Genomic DNA, 17,698 nt, shown 5'->3' on the forward strand with positions numbered 1-17,698 from the left:
GCATCTAAACAACTTCCATCTTTGTGCATTTTTCTACAGAGCTGTCCCATGATCAATACCTGCGTCTGTAATGGCACCCTTTCCCATATATAGTGGTATACTTTTGACCAGGGCCTGTAGGGCTCTATATGGGAATAGGGTGCCATTTCAGACACAGCGATGCTTACCTCAGCCCGCTTCTTTGTCCCTGGGAGAAGAAACTACCTCCACTTTCTCTATGCATGAATGACATCACCGACACAGAGTGTTAGTGCACTATATAGGTAATAGGGTGCTATTTTGGATGCACCCAATGTGTCTTTATGGTCCACCTGACCCCCACTGGACTTTCATTAAACACAACATTGTATCCTTACCAATACTGTTTATGGATCAAAGTATTGTATATTTCTGAGACACATCCACCTTGTGTGGAATAAAGAACTGCCTTGGTATAGGCCTAGCTCATCTCTTGGGTGGGGATGCTCACTGTCTGAATGCTATGTCTGTAGGCTATTTAAACACAGTCGTTTTCCCTATGGGTTTCTTCTACCTTAGTAAACGCCTTTCATCCTAGTGAGGAGAGAGGGTGCCATTTGTGACACAACCAATCTCCTTTATAGTGCACAGGGCCCATAGAGCTCTGTGTACTATATAGGGAATAGGGTGTCATTTGGGACACATACAGTATGTTGAAGGGAGAGCAGGAGGAGCAAGAGAGCCATGGAAACGCTGCCAGACAACTACCCACACATTTGTCGTTGTAGAATGAGGCCTAGTTGGCTTTCCTCCACTTGCATCATTTGTGCTATTGTTGCAAAGAACAACAGTAGAAAGACTCATGAAAATCTCTTAAGAGTGTCTGTCTGTTTTTAGAGTAGATACAGAAAATGTAGTGTGTGGATCCAAACTGGATCTTGAGGAACTAGGCCTAATACCTATAAAGCTGAATCAAGTCTTGTTGACATCAACTGATAGTCAGACATGGTCAGTTCACATTAAGCTGTCACTGACTGGACATGGACATTGCAAATACCAATGATGTGAGTCAGATATGATTTTACAAATTACATTACAAAAAAACAAGCAAATTACAAAAAATAAAAAATAAAATAAATGTAAAAACATTTTAAAAATACTGTAAGTCGCTCTGGATAAGAGCGTCTGCTAAATGACTAAAATGTAAATGTAAATTTGCTGTACAAGCATGTCCTCTGTGCCTCAGTCAATCAAACCCTGATTAAAAAAAGTCAAAACATAACAAGGAGTATGTACTCAACTAAATGAAACCAAAATAAACTTCACAGCATGTTGATTCAAACATGCTTCCTTGCTGCACATAAAGTACTGTAGCCAACTGTATGTTTGGATTTATCCCAAAAACCCTAAGGATATGATTGGCCTATCAAAGGTCATGGGTTTCTGCACGACATAATCCTCTTGAACTCTGTTTAACTCATCTCTGATTCATTTTCAGAAGTGTGAAATTTCGCACAAGTCGTCATGCTACAGTAAACTAAACTCCAGAATTCTCTGAACCAGTCAGGTAGTGAGGAGTTAACCGGTGATGTCATTCATGCATAGAGAAAGTGTAGGTAGTTCTTTCTCCTCCCAGGGACAAAGAAGAAGGCTGAGGTGAGCCTCCCTGTGTTCTCATATGGGTCCAGGTCAAAAGTAGTGTGCTATGTAGGGAATAGGCAGCCATTTGGGATGCTGCCCCTGCCTTTGTCCAGGCTGTAAACTGAGTCAGCATTTAGCGGGAGCAGGGAACATTACCCTCCCATCGTATCGGGTTCCATAGACAGAAACACCTGCTTCACCCCATGTCCTCCACCTCCTTCCTCATCCAGGAGATCCCTCTGATTGTGTCAAAAGAAATGGCACACTATGCCCTATATCGTGCACTTATTTTGACCAGGGTTTATAGGCCTCTAGCCACAAATAGTGCACTATAGGGAATAGCTAGCCAAAAATAGTGCACTATAGGGAATAGGGTGCCATTTGGGAAGCACATTCTGACTGTTCTTTGGCTAGGGGGCATTCCTTCACCCGGTCACTGCCTAATGACTCTCCCGCCATCTCTCCCTCCACTGTCCTACAAACCTCTTCACTCATGTGGATATGGACTGTACTTTGGATCACTTCTCTAATCTCATTTGCCTCTTCTATAAATAAGAAGGTATTTTGTCAAATGTGTTGGAGGCTCTTTATCTTTACATGAGAGTCCTTTAATTATCTCTAAATGCTACTACTGGGCATCGTAAAAACAACAGAACATGTAGTTGACGACCGGTCATTTCATTTAACTGGCAAGTGTTAAAATCTTCTCCCCTTCAGCATTGCATAGGATAGGTTTATTGTGTATATATTATATTGTCCGAGACAGAATGGCCTTTAGGGTTGTGTTTCTGTAGCGTGAGGCAGCTTGATGTACAAGTACACCTCCTGGACAGGAGGCTAGTCTGTCAACGGGCTTGTAAAGGGCAGTTATAATGACAGTCTCATTACTGTTGGAAACTACAGGCTGATAATTTGATGTGAGTTGTAACACACACATACACATTCATATACATATACACACACATTCATATACACACACATTCATATACACATTCAAAAAACTGTTGGATTTGGGAGATTAAGGGAACTCCTGCTGAGATGAAACAAGATTCCTGTTTTCTCCCAACATTCTGGCAGCAGAAGCATGGAATTGGGATCAGCTGGGAGACTGAAAGCCAGGAAGCCTGAATAAAGGGAACTGATGGCATTTAAGATCTTGTTTGTGTAGCATAGTTAATCCACTTCTTTACTTGAAAAGATTTGGCATGAAGATGAACATAAAACCTCAGAGTAAGCTTCCAGAGAAGACCAGCAAGCCAGGCCTGATACAGTTACTAGCCAGACGACCCAGTCAATTTTCTTGATGAGATCTCCGAGTTTGAAAGGACCTCTTCTGAGTCCCAAATGACCTATGGGTCCTGGTCAAAAGTAGTGCACGATTTAGTTAATAATGTACCATTTGGGATGCATACAACCTCTCACGGTAATAGTAAAACTGTCTTTTGGACGTTAATGTGTTGTAGACGTCCTGCTTTCCAGAACTCTCAGAAACTCCTCTGAGAGGCGTTTGTTTAGCTCTCCACAGCCATGCCCTCTATTATTGTAAACATAGGGTCAGGGGTCTCCCTGGTAGTCAAGAGATCAGGCTTCAGGGTCATTCTTAGGCCTCAGTCGGTGAGGTAGCAGCCATCAGGAGCCATCTCCTCTTTCTCTGTGTGTGATGGCTGTACTGCACTGTCTCTGACAGGCCGTTTGCAGTCTTCTGCAGGCCAACCAAACCTGGGGGCTTTGTCTTGTTCTTCTCAGTGGCCATCTGCCTATCAGGAGGCATATGGAGGGTGACCTTCAGTCCTCATCACTATCACTGGGCTCAATGGATTGCTGTTTAATCTGCTCTCAGGGCCTACAAGAGGTTTTGAGGGCAAGAGATGGGGTGCAATTAGTGTCTGGGGAGTGGGGGATGGGGGATGTTCCAGGGAAATACTAGGGTGATGCTGGGGGGGGGGGGGGGGGGGGGGGGACTTTCACTCATGGAGGGAAATTGGGAAATGACCCTAATTAGAGCTGGGGAGAAGGCTGTTGTCTATCCAAATAAGTGGGGTGATTTTGAACATGTAATTAGCTGTGGGGCATACTCACCTGGCCTTCTGCTGTTTTGGTCCAGGGGCCTGCTGGATCTGATGTTGGCCTCCCTGTGCTGCAGCACAACAGCTGTGGAGCCTAGGCTACTCTCACAGTATGAGAGACAGGGAAAGGATGGGAACCCATTGACATTTTAATGTGCTGATTATATTAAACACGCTATTTGTATTTATTATGGATCCCCATTCTACATGGGTTCCAGCAAAATGAAGGCAGTTATACAATTCTAAAAGCATTACAACACTAAGTGTGTGCCCTCAGGCTCCTACTCCACTACCACATATCTGCAACACTAAATCCATGTGTACAAGTGTGTAAAGTGGTGTATTATATCACGTGTGTGTGTGTGTGTGTGTGTATGCATGTGTCTGTGCTTATGTTTGTGCTGCTTCACAGTCCCCGCTGCTCCATAAGGTGTATTTGTATCTATTTTTTTTATTCTAATTTTACTGCTTGCATGAGTTACTTGATGTGGAATAGAGTTCCATGTATGTGGTTACTGAGCTGTTCTGTCTGCAGTGCTTTCCCAACATAAGTGATTGGTTAGTTTGTTGTTTATCAGCCTCTCACTCTGTATAATCATTGACTTGTACAAGTCAGGCACTGTTACCTCTGCCCTGTGTATCCTAGTAGGCACATATTTCTCTCCCATGAAACTGTGTCCTAGTTGCAGTGAAGCTGTTGCTATCAGTAGTGTTGTTGGTTTGTGAGTCAAGTGGACAGGGTGCAAGGACCCTGCGGGTGACCAGGCTGTACTGTATGTATGCAAAGGACTTTTCCCTTTTTTCAGTGTCACAATATAGTTTATCCTCTCACAGCCGCACAGTGCTGAGTGATTGGAAGTGGGCATTGAAGTAGTCAAGGGCATTGAACGGTAATTAGTGCAATCTTACTCCACTGTAAGGAGGCCTTCAAGTAGTCATAGAAATGGTTTGTCAAGAGAAGGGGAAGACTTGTATAGAAGCTATTATTATTCCAATGCCCCCACCTCTCTCTGCTAATGTGCATTCACAAACAAGCTGGCTGGAGAGTCGGGTAGCATTATGAACAGCGGGCCAAGCAGATGAATGCGTGGCTGCAGGACTTTCTCTGCGAAGCAGGGAGGGAATCATCCTGACAGCCTGTGACGATGCTCTTTTCGCCTGTCTGCCTCTGTGTCAGGTAGAGCAGAGGAGCTGGTCGGGTAGCTCCTTTAGCTGTAAACCCTGCTTTCCTGCACTGCTTACATCTCCCCTGTCTAGTCCAGCAAGGAGCACCTTTCTCTCTGTTTCTATTTCCTTCCTCTATATGGGGAAAGAGTCACTACACAGCCCCACGTCCCAAATGGCCGCCTATTCCCTATACAGTGCACTACTTTTGTGGGCCCTGGTAAAAAATAGTGCAGTATGTAGGGTGTTGTTTGGGATGTAGCCCACAGCTCTGCGTCATGCAGTCCGGCCCTGTGGCTCTAAAACGCATCATCAACATCAAATAGATGAGGCTCTAATGACGGAGATGAGTAAATGATTTCACAGTACATAGGAGATGTTCTGCTGACTGGGCTCTCTCCCCTGGTGATCAATAATGGGGTTTTTTAAAGCCGCATTGTTGTTTATTAATTGCTTTCCTGCTGACAAAGTGACCCTAATGGACTGGAGTTACCGCTGCCTCATAATGCATTAAACACACCTCCATCTCCCCGTCATCCCTCTGGTCTGTTGTTCTGTGTGCAGCTGATTCCACAGCAGCTGGGGAGACAGGCCAGGCATTCCAGCCAGGGCAAAGTGCAGGGTGATCATTGATCATGTGTCCCAACATCACATGGCCCTGGGTCTCTGGTCCACTCCCAGGGGCCTCAGGCTCTGTCAGGTGACATTGAGGCCAACTAGACTACAGGGTAACAAGGGCCCTGGTCAATAGGCACATTGTATGCATCCCAAATGGCAACCTATTCCCTAAATAGTGCAAAAGTAGTGCACTACATAGGGAATAGGGTGCAATTTGGGAAGAACCCATTGTAGGACCCTGGGAGCAGAGACCACTACCCTCCCTGCCCCCTTCGGGCTGTTTGTTTTCCCATTAATCTATTACTGTACTTTAGAGAATGGAGAGGTCAGGAGAAGTTTGTTCATTAAAAGATGTCTTTCTGTTGTTTAGCTCGTACATGGTAGTAGGACAGATGGAGCTTCAGGGCCTTGTTGCTTTAACCCAAAACACTGAGGTTATTTTAGTCTCTCTCACACCCGTGGGCAATGAAAATGTATGCAAAGCAAAGGAGCATTTCACCATTCGTGTTACAGTACCTCTATCAATGTGGCCATTGTTGCAACAAGATGCCTGTCTGGCTGCGGCCTATGATAATGACATTGCGATCTCATGTATGTGCACTGGGCCACGAGGAAAGGGATGTACGTCCTCATGTCACTGACTGACTGACCCTCTAGATCCCCCTGATCCCTGACCCAGCCACCCCTATGGCTCAGCAGGGGGCCTGCAGCCAAGCAGCCCACCACTACACTACCGACACATCTCTTTAAAGGGTGCACACATCGCACCGAATGTGGATTTCCCGTTCGTCTACCGATCGTTCAGCGCGCTGTTGACATCTGACTGGCGACATTGTCACGCGATTCTACATGTAAAATCAGTTTGCAGTCAGTTTGCGAGTACTCTCGGCAGGCAAACGCTATTGGTATGTTTGAGCCCTAATGCATCTCAGGGGATCAGCCACTGATGGCCTTTTTAAAGTTGCTCTTTGTGTCACTGATTGACTGGCTTTGCTGTACAGTAGATCTATGGGCTCAGCACGCAGTAAGCCCACTGCCTGCCTGACTGCCTATAATACTGCAGTGACGTCATCTCCGTTATTTACCAGAGTGAATATTTCATGGTGACATCAGGACTGGGGACGTGCTGCGTTGTTACCTGAGGGCCACCCATCTCATCTGGCCCCTTGGTAAAAGGCCTCTAAATCAGGGCAGGGAATTAGTTTTTTTGTGGCGCTGCCTGTGTGATAAACCCAGAGATCTCAGATCTTATTTTGGGTTTTATTGCTGTTGGAAGGAGGGAGGAAGGGAGGAACAAAGAGAGGCAGCAGCTAGTCGCCCAGACATGCCACCAGCCTCACTGGCAAACCAGCAATCAATATTTCCTGAGGGAGGGTACAAAGACCAGGCTTACCGCCCTCTTCAGCCGCTTCACACACACTCAGTTTGTCATCCCCCTGCCTTCAAAAAGAGGGGTAAAAATGAACACCTTTGACATGAGAGAGAGAGAGGGGCGGGGGCGAGCGAGCGAGCGAGAGAAGCCCTTAATGTATTATGGATAGACAGTTCAGGTTCTAATGTGTTCTCTTTTCCTCTCCAGTAATAAAACTGTGAATTTGTGGAAATAAATCCCTAGAGGGAGGGAAGATGAAAGGGCAACTACATAAAAGCTAGTGGCTCAGAAACTCATCTGGCTTTATTGTACAGTGCAGTGTGGTTAAGATGGGTGTGTGAGAGCAGAGATGGGGGTGGTGATGCTTTTGAAGGCAACTAACGTGTCTTTTCCTCCTTGTGTCTTACAGTGAGGGGGTCTTCAAGTGCCCAGAGGACCAGCTGCCCCTGGACTATGCCAAGGTACGGTTAAAACCCTCTTACCCACTTTCTCACATGCGTATTCAAGTTTGAATATGATCTGTGTGCCAGTTAAGCAATACTTTAGCCTACAACCATAGTTAAGCCTACAACCATGCCCCAATCAACATAATTCACCCTCACTTTCTGATGTCTCTGGGCTACCCATACAACACACTGATTATGAATGTCCTAGTCAGGCTGAGATGAGGCCTTATTTTAAATGTGAATCGGAAGGGCTGTGACCCAAATGGTACTATATTCCCTATATAGTGCACTATTTAGACCAAAAGTAGTGGACTATATAGGGAATAGGGTCCCATTTGAGACACCGCATGGACACGTGAGTCACCATGTCCCTTGCCCCAGACCCTTAGACGAACAGACAGACAGAGGGCTCAGGCAGCTAGCTAGCCATCCTAGTATAGGCCCACTAATTGTGCTAATGAAGGACCACAGGCTACTCATTCCTCTTGGAATGTCAGGTTTGATGGCGGTCCGTTTCTCAATGCACAAAACCTTCGCACACTACTGTGGACATGGAAGTTTTAGAGTTTAATACAGTACCCATGAAAAACAAATGAGCAGACATGATTACTCAGTCGGAGAGCGGCTGGAGAGTGGTAAAAACACTCTCCTGTCTAGCAGCCAAAGTCAAAGGTTGTGTTTAAATGTTTTAACTATTGCATTGCTGGAGAAAAGCAGGGTATTGGGTTGATCTTCAAATCACTAAAAGAGTAGCTCTCCTAAACCTCTTCATCCGGGTTCCACTGAAAGAATACCACATCTAAATCTCTTTAATTCAACTTTTGGCTTTTTACTCCATCTTTTCTTTTAAGCATTTAATCAGATTGTACTGGGGGGAAAATATGGTGGCAGTCTCTTCATAATAAAAGAATCACTCTCTTACAAACTTGATTTCTCCATTGTGCCACAGTGTGCAGCGAAAGGATAAGGACTTAATTCTGCTCTGTGCATGAGAGACCCCAAGCTTAACACTTAACAAAGCAATAAAAACACCATTGGTCACTAATTCATCATCTCAGTTACTGTACAGTCTCACTGGCTAGTTTTGCCATGAATGAAAGAATTGCCCATACAGTAGGCCCATCATGCTCTATACTAGAACATTAGCATGCTAAAGTGTGTTAGGAGTTCAGAGGCAGTAATCCAATGAGGTGGTGAGTGTGAGGTCAGTGGGTGCTGAGCTGTGACTGCTAGCGAAGCACTTATGGAGACTGTAGTCACGACAAAGAAGCAGTACACGGGTCCCCACAGTGAGGACGTGCTCATTGTACATCTGTCAGACACTGTTATTTACTGATGCCTTCATAGCCTTCCAGTCACCTGTGAATTACCCCCTGCTGGTGACTAGGGATGCATCCCAATTGGCACCCTACTCCCTATTGACTTCTGTTGACCAGAACCCTGTGAGCCCTGATCAAAACTAGTGCAGTATATAGGGAATAGGGTGCCATTTGGGACACAGTCCAGCTCCCTGGGTACAGCTCATTACGCTATGTCCCTGTCCTTGCCCTCCCCTGAACACAACTCAATTCTAATAATGCTCTAATTTCACCCAGGCAGTGCAACATGTCATTCAAATATGTCCCTGTTGTCAGAGAGGAAGCAGAATGTCAGTAATATAAAGGGATGGGTTCTGCTGTGAGACTGCAGCTGACTGACTCTTCCAAAACGCAGACAGACAAAGTCGAAGTTAGCACTCCAAAGAGCTTTAGTTCCCTGATCCGCCAGGGCCTATGTTATTAAAAGGTCTTTATTGCAGTCCCCCGCAGACTCCCAGGCAGGAACAATGAGGGAACGTTAAGGTTTACTTTAGAGGATTTGGTTTCTTTGTCATCTTGGCTCAGCGCATGTGACTTCCAGTAGGAAATAGTATTGCGGTTATCTGCTTCAATCACTCATCATGCATTATTATGCTGCGGTACATGCTGCAGTAGATTGTAAGAGACAGTGCTGTTCTGTAGCACAATAGTTGCTTTATTGGTCCATTTGCACAGATAGCCTATTCTTTATTTGTTGCTGTCATAGTACCCAACCTGAAACACAACACACACATCACAGGCTGCTCACACACCAACACACACACCAATTATCTGCCATAGTACTGTGCTCTTTTCAGATGACAAGACTCTTCTGTGCTATATATTTTGGGTATTTGAAGGCAGTGTTCATTACAGCATGGTTAATGTAATATATAATTCATCCTCACTAGTTAAACTACTGTAGCACACAGCTTTTATTTGCGATGACATAACAGTTTGTGTAAGTTACTGGACCAATAAAGGCTGCCAAGTGAGAGTGAAAAGTTTTACCTCAGATCTGCTTTTGGTTCTAATGTATTATTCACTGGACCCTTTTTAATTCCACTGCACATTTACCTTTTACAATTCTGACTTTTACAGTTCTAATAGGGTACCAAGACCATAAACATTTACAGTGTACTTATTTATGTATAAATAATATTTAGGCTATGGTAAAACCATAGTATCTCAATGTTTTGACTCATAGCCTATAGAGAAAGAGACCGCCTCTTGTATGACGGCGTGTGACTACAGTTGAGCTGTTATTTGTTTTTAGGGACAGCTTTGACATTTTGAGGAAGTTCCTTTTCTCCTCATGTGACAAAGGCAGCCTGGGCACCATAGGAACAGAGATGCATGCAGTGCTGCCTCACATGGGTTGTGTGTGGCCTCACATGGGTGTTGTGTGGCCTCACAGAGGATACTGTCCTGTAGGGAGCGGATTTGGCTTGATTGGATAGAGAAGGACCTCATCCTGATCAGTGACTATGGGGTGTTCTCTCTCTCTCTCCCTCACTCTAATTCTCTCTGATGTTTTCAACATTTCATGAACTATAATTCCATAAACATTGCAGTATATATTCTTGTGTTCACAGAAGTTTAATTGTTATTCCTAATATTCCTGTGGGGCTGATTCATTCGTCATTCATGTCACATGTCCATGACTAGTACTTTGAACTTCCTCTTCTGCTGTTTGGCTGCTGGTCACTCAGACCCTCTTTGTCAAGGCTTCATTGTATTAGTAATACACTTAGTTAGGCATCAACATGATAATCATTACTAGACTGCTGGAAACACCCTTTGTCTTACTTGGTCACACACTAGATTAGTTTGGGTGTTGCCATCGGTGCGGCCACTATTCCCCCACTCTGTCCCCATAGCATAACCACACCATCCAGGGTTTATACTGCAGTTAACCCAGTGTGACCCGATGCCTCTGCTTTGCAATCAGCATTAAGGAGATGTATTGGGGCCCTGCGGCAGACTAGCTTCCTGTCCAGGGGGTGTACTTGTACATCAACCTGCCTCATGCTACAGAAACAGGAGATAGGCTGGGCAAGACCGTATCTATCCCAGTGTGAGCCAGTGCTGATCACGTCCTCATGGTTGTGTCATGGCTACAGATCTACCCTGACCCAGAGCTAGAGCAGCAGATCCTGGCTCTGCCCATCCGCTGCATCCACAGTGAGGAGGGCTGTCGCTGGACCGGACAGATGATGCAGCTCCAGGTCAGTAGCTGCCTGCCTGGCTTTCTTACCTTTTTTTGGTTTGTTTTACCCTTCTATCTCTCTACAGTATCTCATCCTCTACCTTGCTCATCCTGTCTAAGCCACCACCTTTGTGACCAAAGCCCTGTGTCTCCTGCCTCCAGTGTGTCGTGTTGTGTTATCTGCTAGCTGAAGCCTGGCTAAATGCTAAATGCAGGCTGAGAGAGCGTGTCTGGCTGCTGACACATTCCTCTCTCCCCCCTCCCTCCGTCTCCCTCAGGGCCACTTCTCCACCTGCGCCTTCAATGTGATCCCCTGCCCCAACCGCTGCTCCATCAAGCTGACACGCCGTGACCTGCCCGACCACCTGCAGCACGACTGCCCCAAGCGCAAGGTCAAGTGCGAGTTCTGCGGCAGCGAGTTCACCGGGGAGGCCTATGAGGTAAACAACAACAATAAGCAGAGACCTACTTTTAATTTTATTTCAATATTTTTACAGGGTAGCACTTACAAGTAAACAACCTGGTTAAGGCCACATTTTTCACTGAGTGAATAACAATCTTTTTAGTGTCTACACCAGAATGCCCAGTATGTAAATGACACTCGCTTTCGAAGGTGGCAGTGTATTCAGAAAGAATGTGTGTTGGCGTGAGGGGAGAGAGGTAAAACTGTGCACATTTCATACTGTGTGTTTTTCTCTCAGTCCAGGAGAAGTAGTGAGTCAGGGTTAAAGTTAGCCTCTCTCCCTCTAACTAACACCTCTGTTACTGTTTACATGCTGACCCTCTTACAGAAAGGCCCAATGTGGCCTTTCTGTTTTATACAGGCCCAATGTGGCCTTTCCACCATGGCTCAAGCTTTTTATAGAATAATTATTTGTTCATTTTCAGTGGCAATGGGATCATAAAATTGATGTATACCAATTACTTTTTTATCTGACCAATTGTGACCCACCACCTCGATTCGGTCTTATGTAGCAAAATTTGAAATTGGATTTTTTACATTGTATAAAAGTAGACACTGCAAACTAGTAAATGGTATATCATACACTGCAGTTGAGGAACAATGGGAAGGTAATTCTGCTTTGAAAGTTGATAAACTTGTAACACCACTTTTTTAGAAAATGGCCCTTGAATGTTTTGTTACACCTACTGGACCTACTGGAGAGCTCTTCTTTGTCTACACCCATTCAGCATCGTTCACACCCTCTACATTTACATTTTCTTTTACATTTTAGTCATTTAGCAGACGCTCTTATCCAGAGCAACTTACAGTAGTGAATACATACTTTTCATTTCATGCATTTATTTTTTTATTACATTTAAAAAAAAAATTTTTTTTTTTAAGCCTTAGCCCCACTCATAGCTAGCCACCATGTATGAATCTGCAGGTAGCTAAAGCTAACCAACTAGGTTCAATGTTAAATTCAGGGAAACAATGTTGAGAGCAGTAGCAACACTTTTGCAGTTCTCTATGATATCATTAAAAAAAATCCACAGTAGCAAGGATTATCTACACATACTGAGCAGCTCATGTTATAGACAGAACAATGCTACATGGCAGACCAATACAAACTAATCTCTCGGCATGTCCAGCCCATCCATTATCTCAGCTAATCATGGCTAGCAGGAAGGTTCATGACTTTTTCTGTGGCTAAACCAACTAGGCTAGCAATTTAACCATTGTATTCGTATTTACAGATGGAATACAAGTGTGTTATTAAGGCACATGAAAGTTCACATGTTCCAGAAGGCATTTCTGCCAATAAAACACATTTTCATAAAATGTTTCAAAATACATTAAAATGCCTCTCCTGTGAAGTAGGGACGTGTGACATACACCTAGCTTCTTGAAACAAGTCACAATTATGATGAACTGCACTGAAAGCTTGGTAGTTTTGCGGGTTGTGATGTCACTGCTGTGTTGTGACCTGTTTGTGTGTCCTGTCTTTTCTCCCAGAACCACCAGGGTATTTGTCCCCAGGAGAGTGTGTACTGTGAGAATAAGTGTGGCGCACGGATGATGCGTCGGCTCCTGTCCCAGCACAGTCTGGCTGAGTGTCCGAAACGCACGCAGCCCTGCAAGTACTGTGGCAAGGAGTTTGTCTTCGACACCATCCAGGTTAGTCAACAACACCAACACACCTCCTCTGACCGAACAAGCTCTAGGACTTCTTCCTTCCCTACATTCTCCTGCGTGTCTTGTTTTACAATCACATTTGTCATCACGTGATTAATGGGTACATTTTCTTTCCCATCAATGTAGTATTTGTATTGGAAGGCTAGACCTAAATTAGTGCCCAAACTCAGACCTGTGAAAATGAAGTGTTTTGAAGGTTTATTCTGGAGGGTTTTTATGAGTCCTTCCCCTGTTTGACTGTGTGTGATGAAAGAACAGTGCAGTCTGTCGTGGATGAAGGAGGGTTCTCAGTTTCTGTAGAGCAGGATGGCACTGGGCCCATGGCTGCATGAACACTGGCTTTCATGGTGCTCACTTCTCTGTGCCAGCCCGCAGTGTGTGCTTGCTGCTGTTTGTGCTGGCTGCGCCCACCTCCGGCAGCACCTGTCTCTGCACACATCCTGTCCTCAGGCCCAGCAGCCGGCCAGCCACTCCCACTCTCCTCTTCTCTCATACCCACAGTTTATTCATCATGTCTCCCTCTCAGAGCACATGCTTTATGATGCAGACATCAGCTCCATAATCAACTTGTTTATCCCATTCATACATTTTAATAGACAGCCATTTGTTCAATATGATACACAACATTTTTTAATTACTCACACTGAATCTGCTGTGTAAAGTACATAATGTAATAAATGAAATAATAAATGTATCTTTTTTTCTGCCCTACAGAACCATCAGTACCACTGCCCTCGTTTTCCAGTTGCATGCCCAAACCAGTGTGGGACCCCCAACATTGCCCGGGAGGACTTGGCCAATCACGTGAAGGAGAACTGTGGCAGTGCCCTCATCCTCTGCCCCTTCAAAGATGCTGGCTGCAAACACAGGGTAAGGCTGACCTGCTGCAATCTAGCTGCTTTTTATTACTTCAGACCCTCAAAGAGAAGAACATTGATTTTAGCTTCTTGCAAGAGGCATAGTTAGATTTTTCATTACTGCCCACTGCTTTATTGACGTCAGGTTTTATAATTTTTCCACTCTCGGGTTGTTTTTTGTGCATGTTTCCAAAATTATATTTGGATTATTATGCTTCATGCTCCGGTTGGCGTTGAAACCCAGTAACTTATGTCCAAAGCGATGATTGTCTCCAACATACATCACTGTCTGCCCGTCCTGCCTCTAGGCTCTATTTTAATGAGAGTCACACTTCTCCTCCGCTCTGACAGCGTATTTTTGTCTATTTTTGAAACTGACGTCAATCTGAGAAAATGTGGCAAGCTCCCAGAGTCAAAGAAAACAGGCTTCATGCTTTGTGTTGTCAGCTTCTGTCCTTCAATTTGAAATGGGAGTGAGTTTGGAAAGCTCAGTGCAAAGCAATGCACATGGTCTGACAAATGCATAAATGACTCTCTCCCTGACCATGAAGGCATCAGGCGAGAGAGTACAACCAAGAGTGCAGATGTTCAGTACACCAAACACAAATGTGTATGGCAGGGCTCCCAAAAGAGCAGCTGATCAGCAGACAGACAACATTCACTTACTGTAGGAGGCTTGCATGTGAAACTCAAACAGACAAAACAATCTAGTGTGATGTGCATACTGTACCACATTATTAAACACAACACATTTCTATACAGAGTTTGTACTATACAGAGTTTCACCCTCCTTGCTACACACAGTGACCTCTACCTAACCAGTCTCTCCTCTCTCCTTGCAGTGCCCAAAACTAGCGATCGGTCGTCATCTGGAGGACACAACCAAGTCCCACCTGACCATGATGTGCAGCCTGGTGGGGCGCCAGCGGCAGGAGATCCTGGAGCTGCGGAGGGAGATGGAGGAGCTGTCAGTCAGCAACGATGGAGTGCTCATCTGGAAGCTCAGCGACTACTCCCGGAAACTCCAGGAGGCCAAGCTCCGGAACAACCATGAGTTCTTCAGCCCACCCTTCTATACCCATCGCTATGGCTACAAGTTGCAGGTGTCTGCGTTTCTCAATGGTAACGGCAGTGGGGAGGGCTCGCACCTGTCCATCTACATCCGGGTACTGCCAGGGGAGTACGACAACCTGCTTGAGTGGCCCTTCTCCTACAAGGTGACTTTCTCCATCATGGACCAGAGCGACCCGTCGCTGTCCAAGCCCCAACACATTACAGAGACCTTCAATCCTGACCCCAACTGGAAGAACTTCCAGAAGCCATGCAGCACCCGCAACTCGCTGGACGAGAGCACCCTGGGCTTTGGCTACCCCAAGTTCATCTCCCACGAAGAGATCAAGAAGAGGAACTATGTCAGAGACAACTCCATCTTCCTCAAGGCTTCCATAGAGATCCCCCAGAAAATTATGGCCTGAGTGAGAGCTGGTTTTTGGTTTATTGGAAGGGAAGGGAGGGTGAAAGACAGGCTTGAGACTGATATGACATTTACCTTGAGAACTTCACCACACATCCTTTAGACACTGACTGTCCAAATCCATACAGCCACTCCACTACAGGACTTAGAGCTGCTAGTCTGTTGGGTTGTGTTGGAGGACTAGACTGGAGGACCCCGCTATATTTAAATGGAGGAGAATTCTAAGTGTTTGGTATGCAGAAACCATCACTTTCTGATTCTTATTTTTAAGTGTTTGTTTTCTAACATTTTTCTTCTCTATCTGCAACAAAAAGCCTTGGAAATCAACAGTGCCTAGAGTTTATTTTAAGTTGTATTTTGTTGTTTTTCTGCAGCACAGGTAAATATTAAGGAAGGATAGAGCGATGTTCTGGAGGTGGAAGGCGTCCTTAAGCCTTGTGTGTTCGGCTCTGGTTTGAACCATCGTATCTGATCATGAGCGGTCTAAAGAATAGAGCAAACCTCAGGCTATTGGAAGGAGCTCATCACACTCTCAAACCCAACTGCCTTCTGTTTACATGCTCTAACAGTATCTCCCACTGATCCCTTAACAAATGCAAAGCTCTTGGTTAGCGAATTTGAGATTGCTGTTAAGCTTATTGTCAGCGAACAATATTACAGCTGTGAATTAAGTTTGTTTCTTCTTGTCATTGTTCCATCACTCGCTGTCTACAGTTCGTCATTCTCTAATGCTTAGAATGAGAGGATCATGATCTTTAGACAAAAAACAACAATCATTTGTCACAGGCAGATCTCCTGTGCGGTCCTGAGAAGATAGATACAGTAGATGGGTTCCTGTGCGTTGTTGGTCAAAGGTGCTAATGTATGACGGTCTTTGAATGTGTAGAACTGAATCGAATCCACTCAGTCTTGTCAAGAGGCGATATGGTACATGTGTACTTAAGTGTGACGGGAAAGCCGTGAGGGCTGGGTCTTAGTTGGTAGGTAGGCAGGTAGGCACGTCGGTAGGGGAGAGATGAGCTTGAAGACATCAACAGAAAAACATGCATGTTTCAATGCGATTCAACGTGGATCTGTACTGTAACCTGGATTCTTGAAATCTTCTCCCCCGATACTGAGGGCTTTTTTGCAGTGGAGGACCTGTTAAATGGAACCAAATTCTTTTTATATTTGCAAAATGGGAGCAACATTTGTTGATAATATGTCATAGACAGAAAGACATTGGAGTGAATTAGTTTAACGGAGGTCTGTGAACTGCAGTGCATTGTTTTTAAGTCAGCCCAGTGGGGAATGGGGGCTGTTTAAAATATGGTTTATGCCTTGGTTCCCACCTGAGAATGACATGTGGGTGCCTCAGGACAGACTGCATCTCAATGGTGTGGTGCTGCTGGTTACCATGGCCACCAGTGTGCATCTTCACCTCAGCACATAAGCTGGTCATGAGGAGAGGTTGAAGAGGAGCAGCCATGTGCAATACACCAGTCAGAGGCCCCATCAGGCCAGTAACACCCGCAGTGGAGGACTTGATCAAACATTCATGACATATGTGAAATAATACTGATGTAAAAAATGCAGAAGCCCATTCTGTCATTTTTATTCCACATAAAAAATCCTGGTTTCTTGCTATAATACCAGCCAATATTTTACAGTGATTTTAAAAAAGTTAAAAAAAAAATATAAAAAAAAACATTTTGTAAGGTTATGTATTTTGTGAAGTACTTAAATGTTTTGTACAACTTTTTGTTGGCGAGTCGGGTTGAGCTTAGGAATTTTATGGACACTTTTTTTTAAGTTGAATCTCTTCTGAATCTGAATAATTGTTTTGTTTGTTTTGGATCTCATATTCTGTCTGTATTACTTTGTCTTTAAAATGATTTATTTTAAAGAGCATCACGTAAGCTTGATTGACTAGATGGAAAAAAATTTTTGGAGTGCTTCTCAATTTCTCTTTTAAAATAAAATACTATCTATTACATCTTGCTTCACTATGCTGCTAATTTACTCTTTATGTCGTTGTACAGTATGTCTGAGTGTTTGCATCACCTACTGACTTCTTAGCTTTCATCCTCATGAATTTTGTCAGGCAGTTTGGCCTCTCAGCTGAGCCTTTCCCCACCAGAAAATGTTTTACTGATCACATTGATGATTCTGCTCCTCTTGTAACACACAGTAAACCACGCTCGATACAGTGCCTCTCAGCTGTCTCGTAAGCAGACAACTTGTCTTAAACTACAGCAAATGCTACCTTAACTCCTACTTCCTTGATGAAAAGGTGCAATTTCTGTCTGAAATTCCTGCCTTTTTCAGCACTTCAAGTTTATCAATAAAATCTCTTGTCCCTCATTGTTTCACTTGTTTTAGTTAGTCCCTTACTGAGCACCCACTCCAAGCATCTAGTCTGAATTGAATTTTCACAGTA

At 44.5% G+C, this 17,698-nt stretch overlaps 1 protein-coding gene across 1 annotated transcript in view; it reads left to right on the top strand.

The window, feature by feature from the left end:
• Positions 1 to 17,254, top strand: part of LOC106581191 (TNF receptor-associated factor 4) — a 41,413-nt gene extending 24,159 nt beyond the window's left edge. Inside the window, exons 2-7 of the mRNA XM_014163086.3 lie at positions 7,229 to 7,280; positions 10,726 to 10,830; positions 11,090 to 11,251; positions 12,769 to 12,930; positions 13,663 to 13,818; positions 14,648 to 17,254. Coding sequence (XP_014018561.1) covers positions 7,229 to 7,280; positions 10,726 to 10,830; positions 11,090 to 11,251; positions 12,769 to 12,930; positions 13,663 to 13,818; positions 14,648 to 15,280 — 1,270 coding nt within the window. The 3' untranslated portion in view covers positions 15,281 to 17,254. The remainder of the gene's footprint in view (positions 1 to 7,228; positions 7,281 to 10,725; positions 10,831 to 11,089; positions 11,252 to 12,768; positions 12,931 to 13,662; positions 13,819 to 14,647) is intronic.
• Positions 17,255 to 17,698: the final 444 nt, after the last annotated feature.

The sequence above is a fragment of the Salmo salar genome, chromosome 20 (assembly GCF_965601325.2).
Source record: "Salmo salar chromosome 20, fSalSal1, whole genome shotgun sequence".
In the NCBI taxonomy this organism is placed as follows: Eukaryota; Metazoa; Chordata; class Actinopteri; order Salmoniformes; family Salmonidae; genus Salmo; species Salmo salar.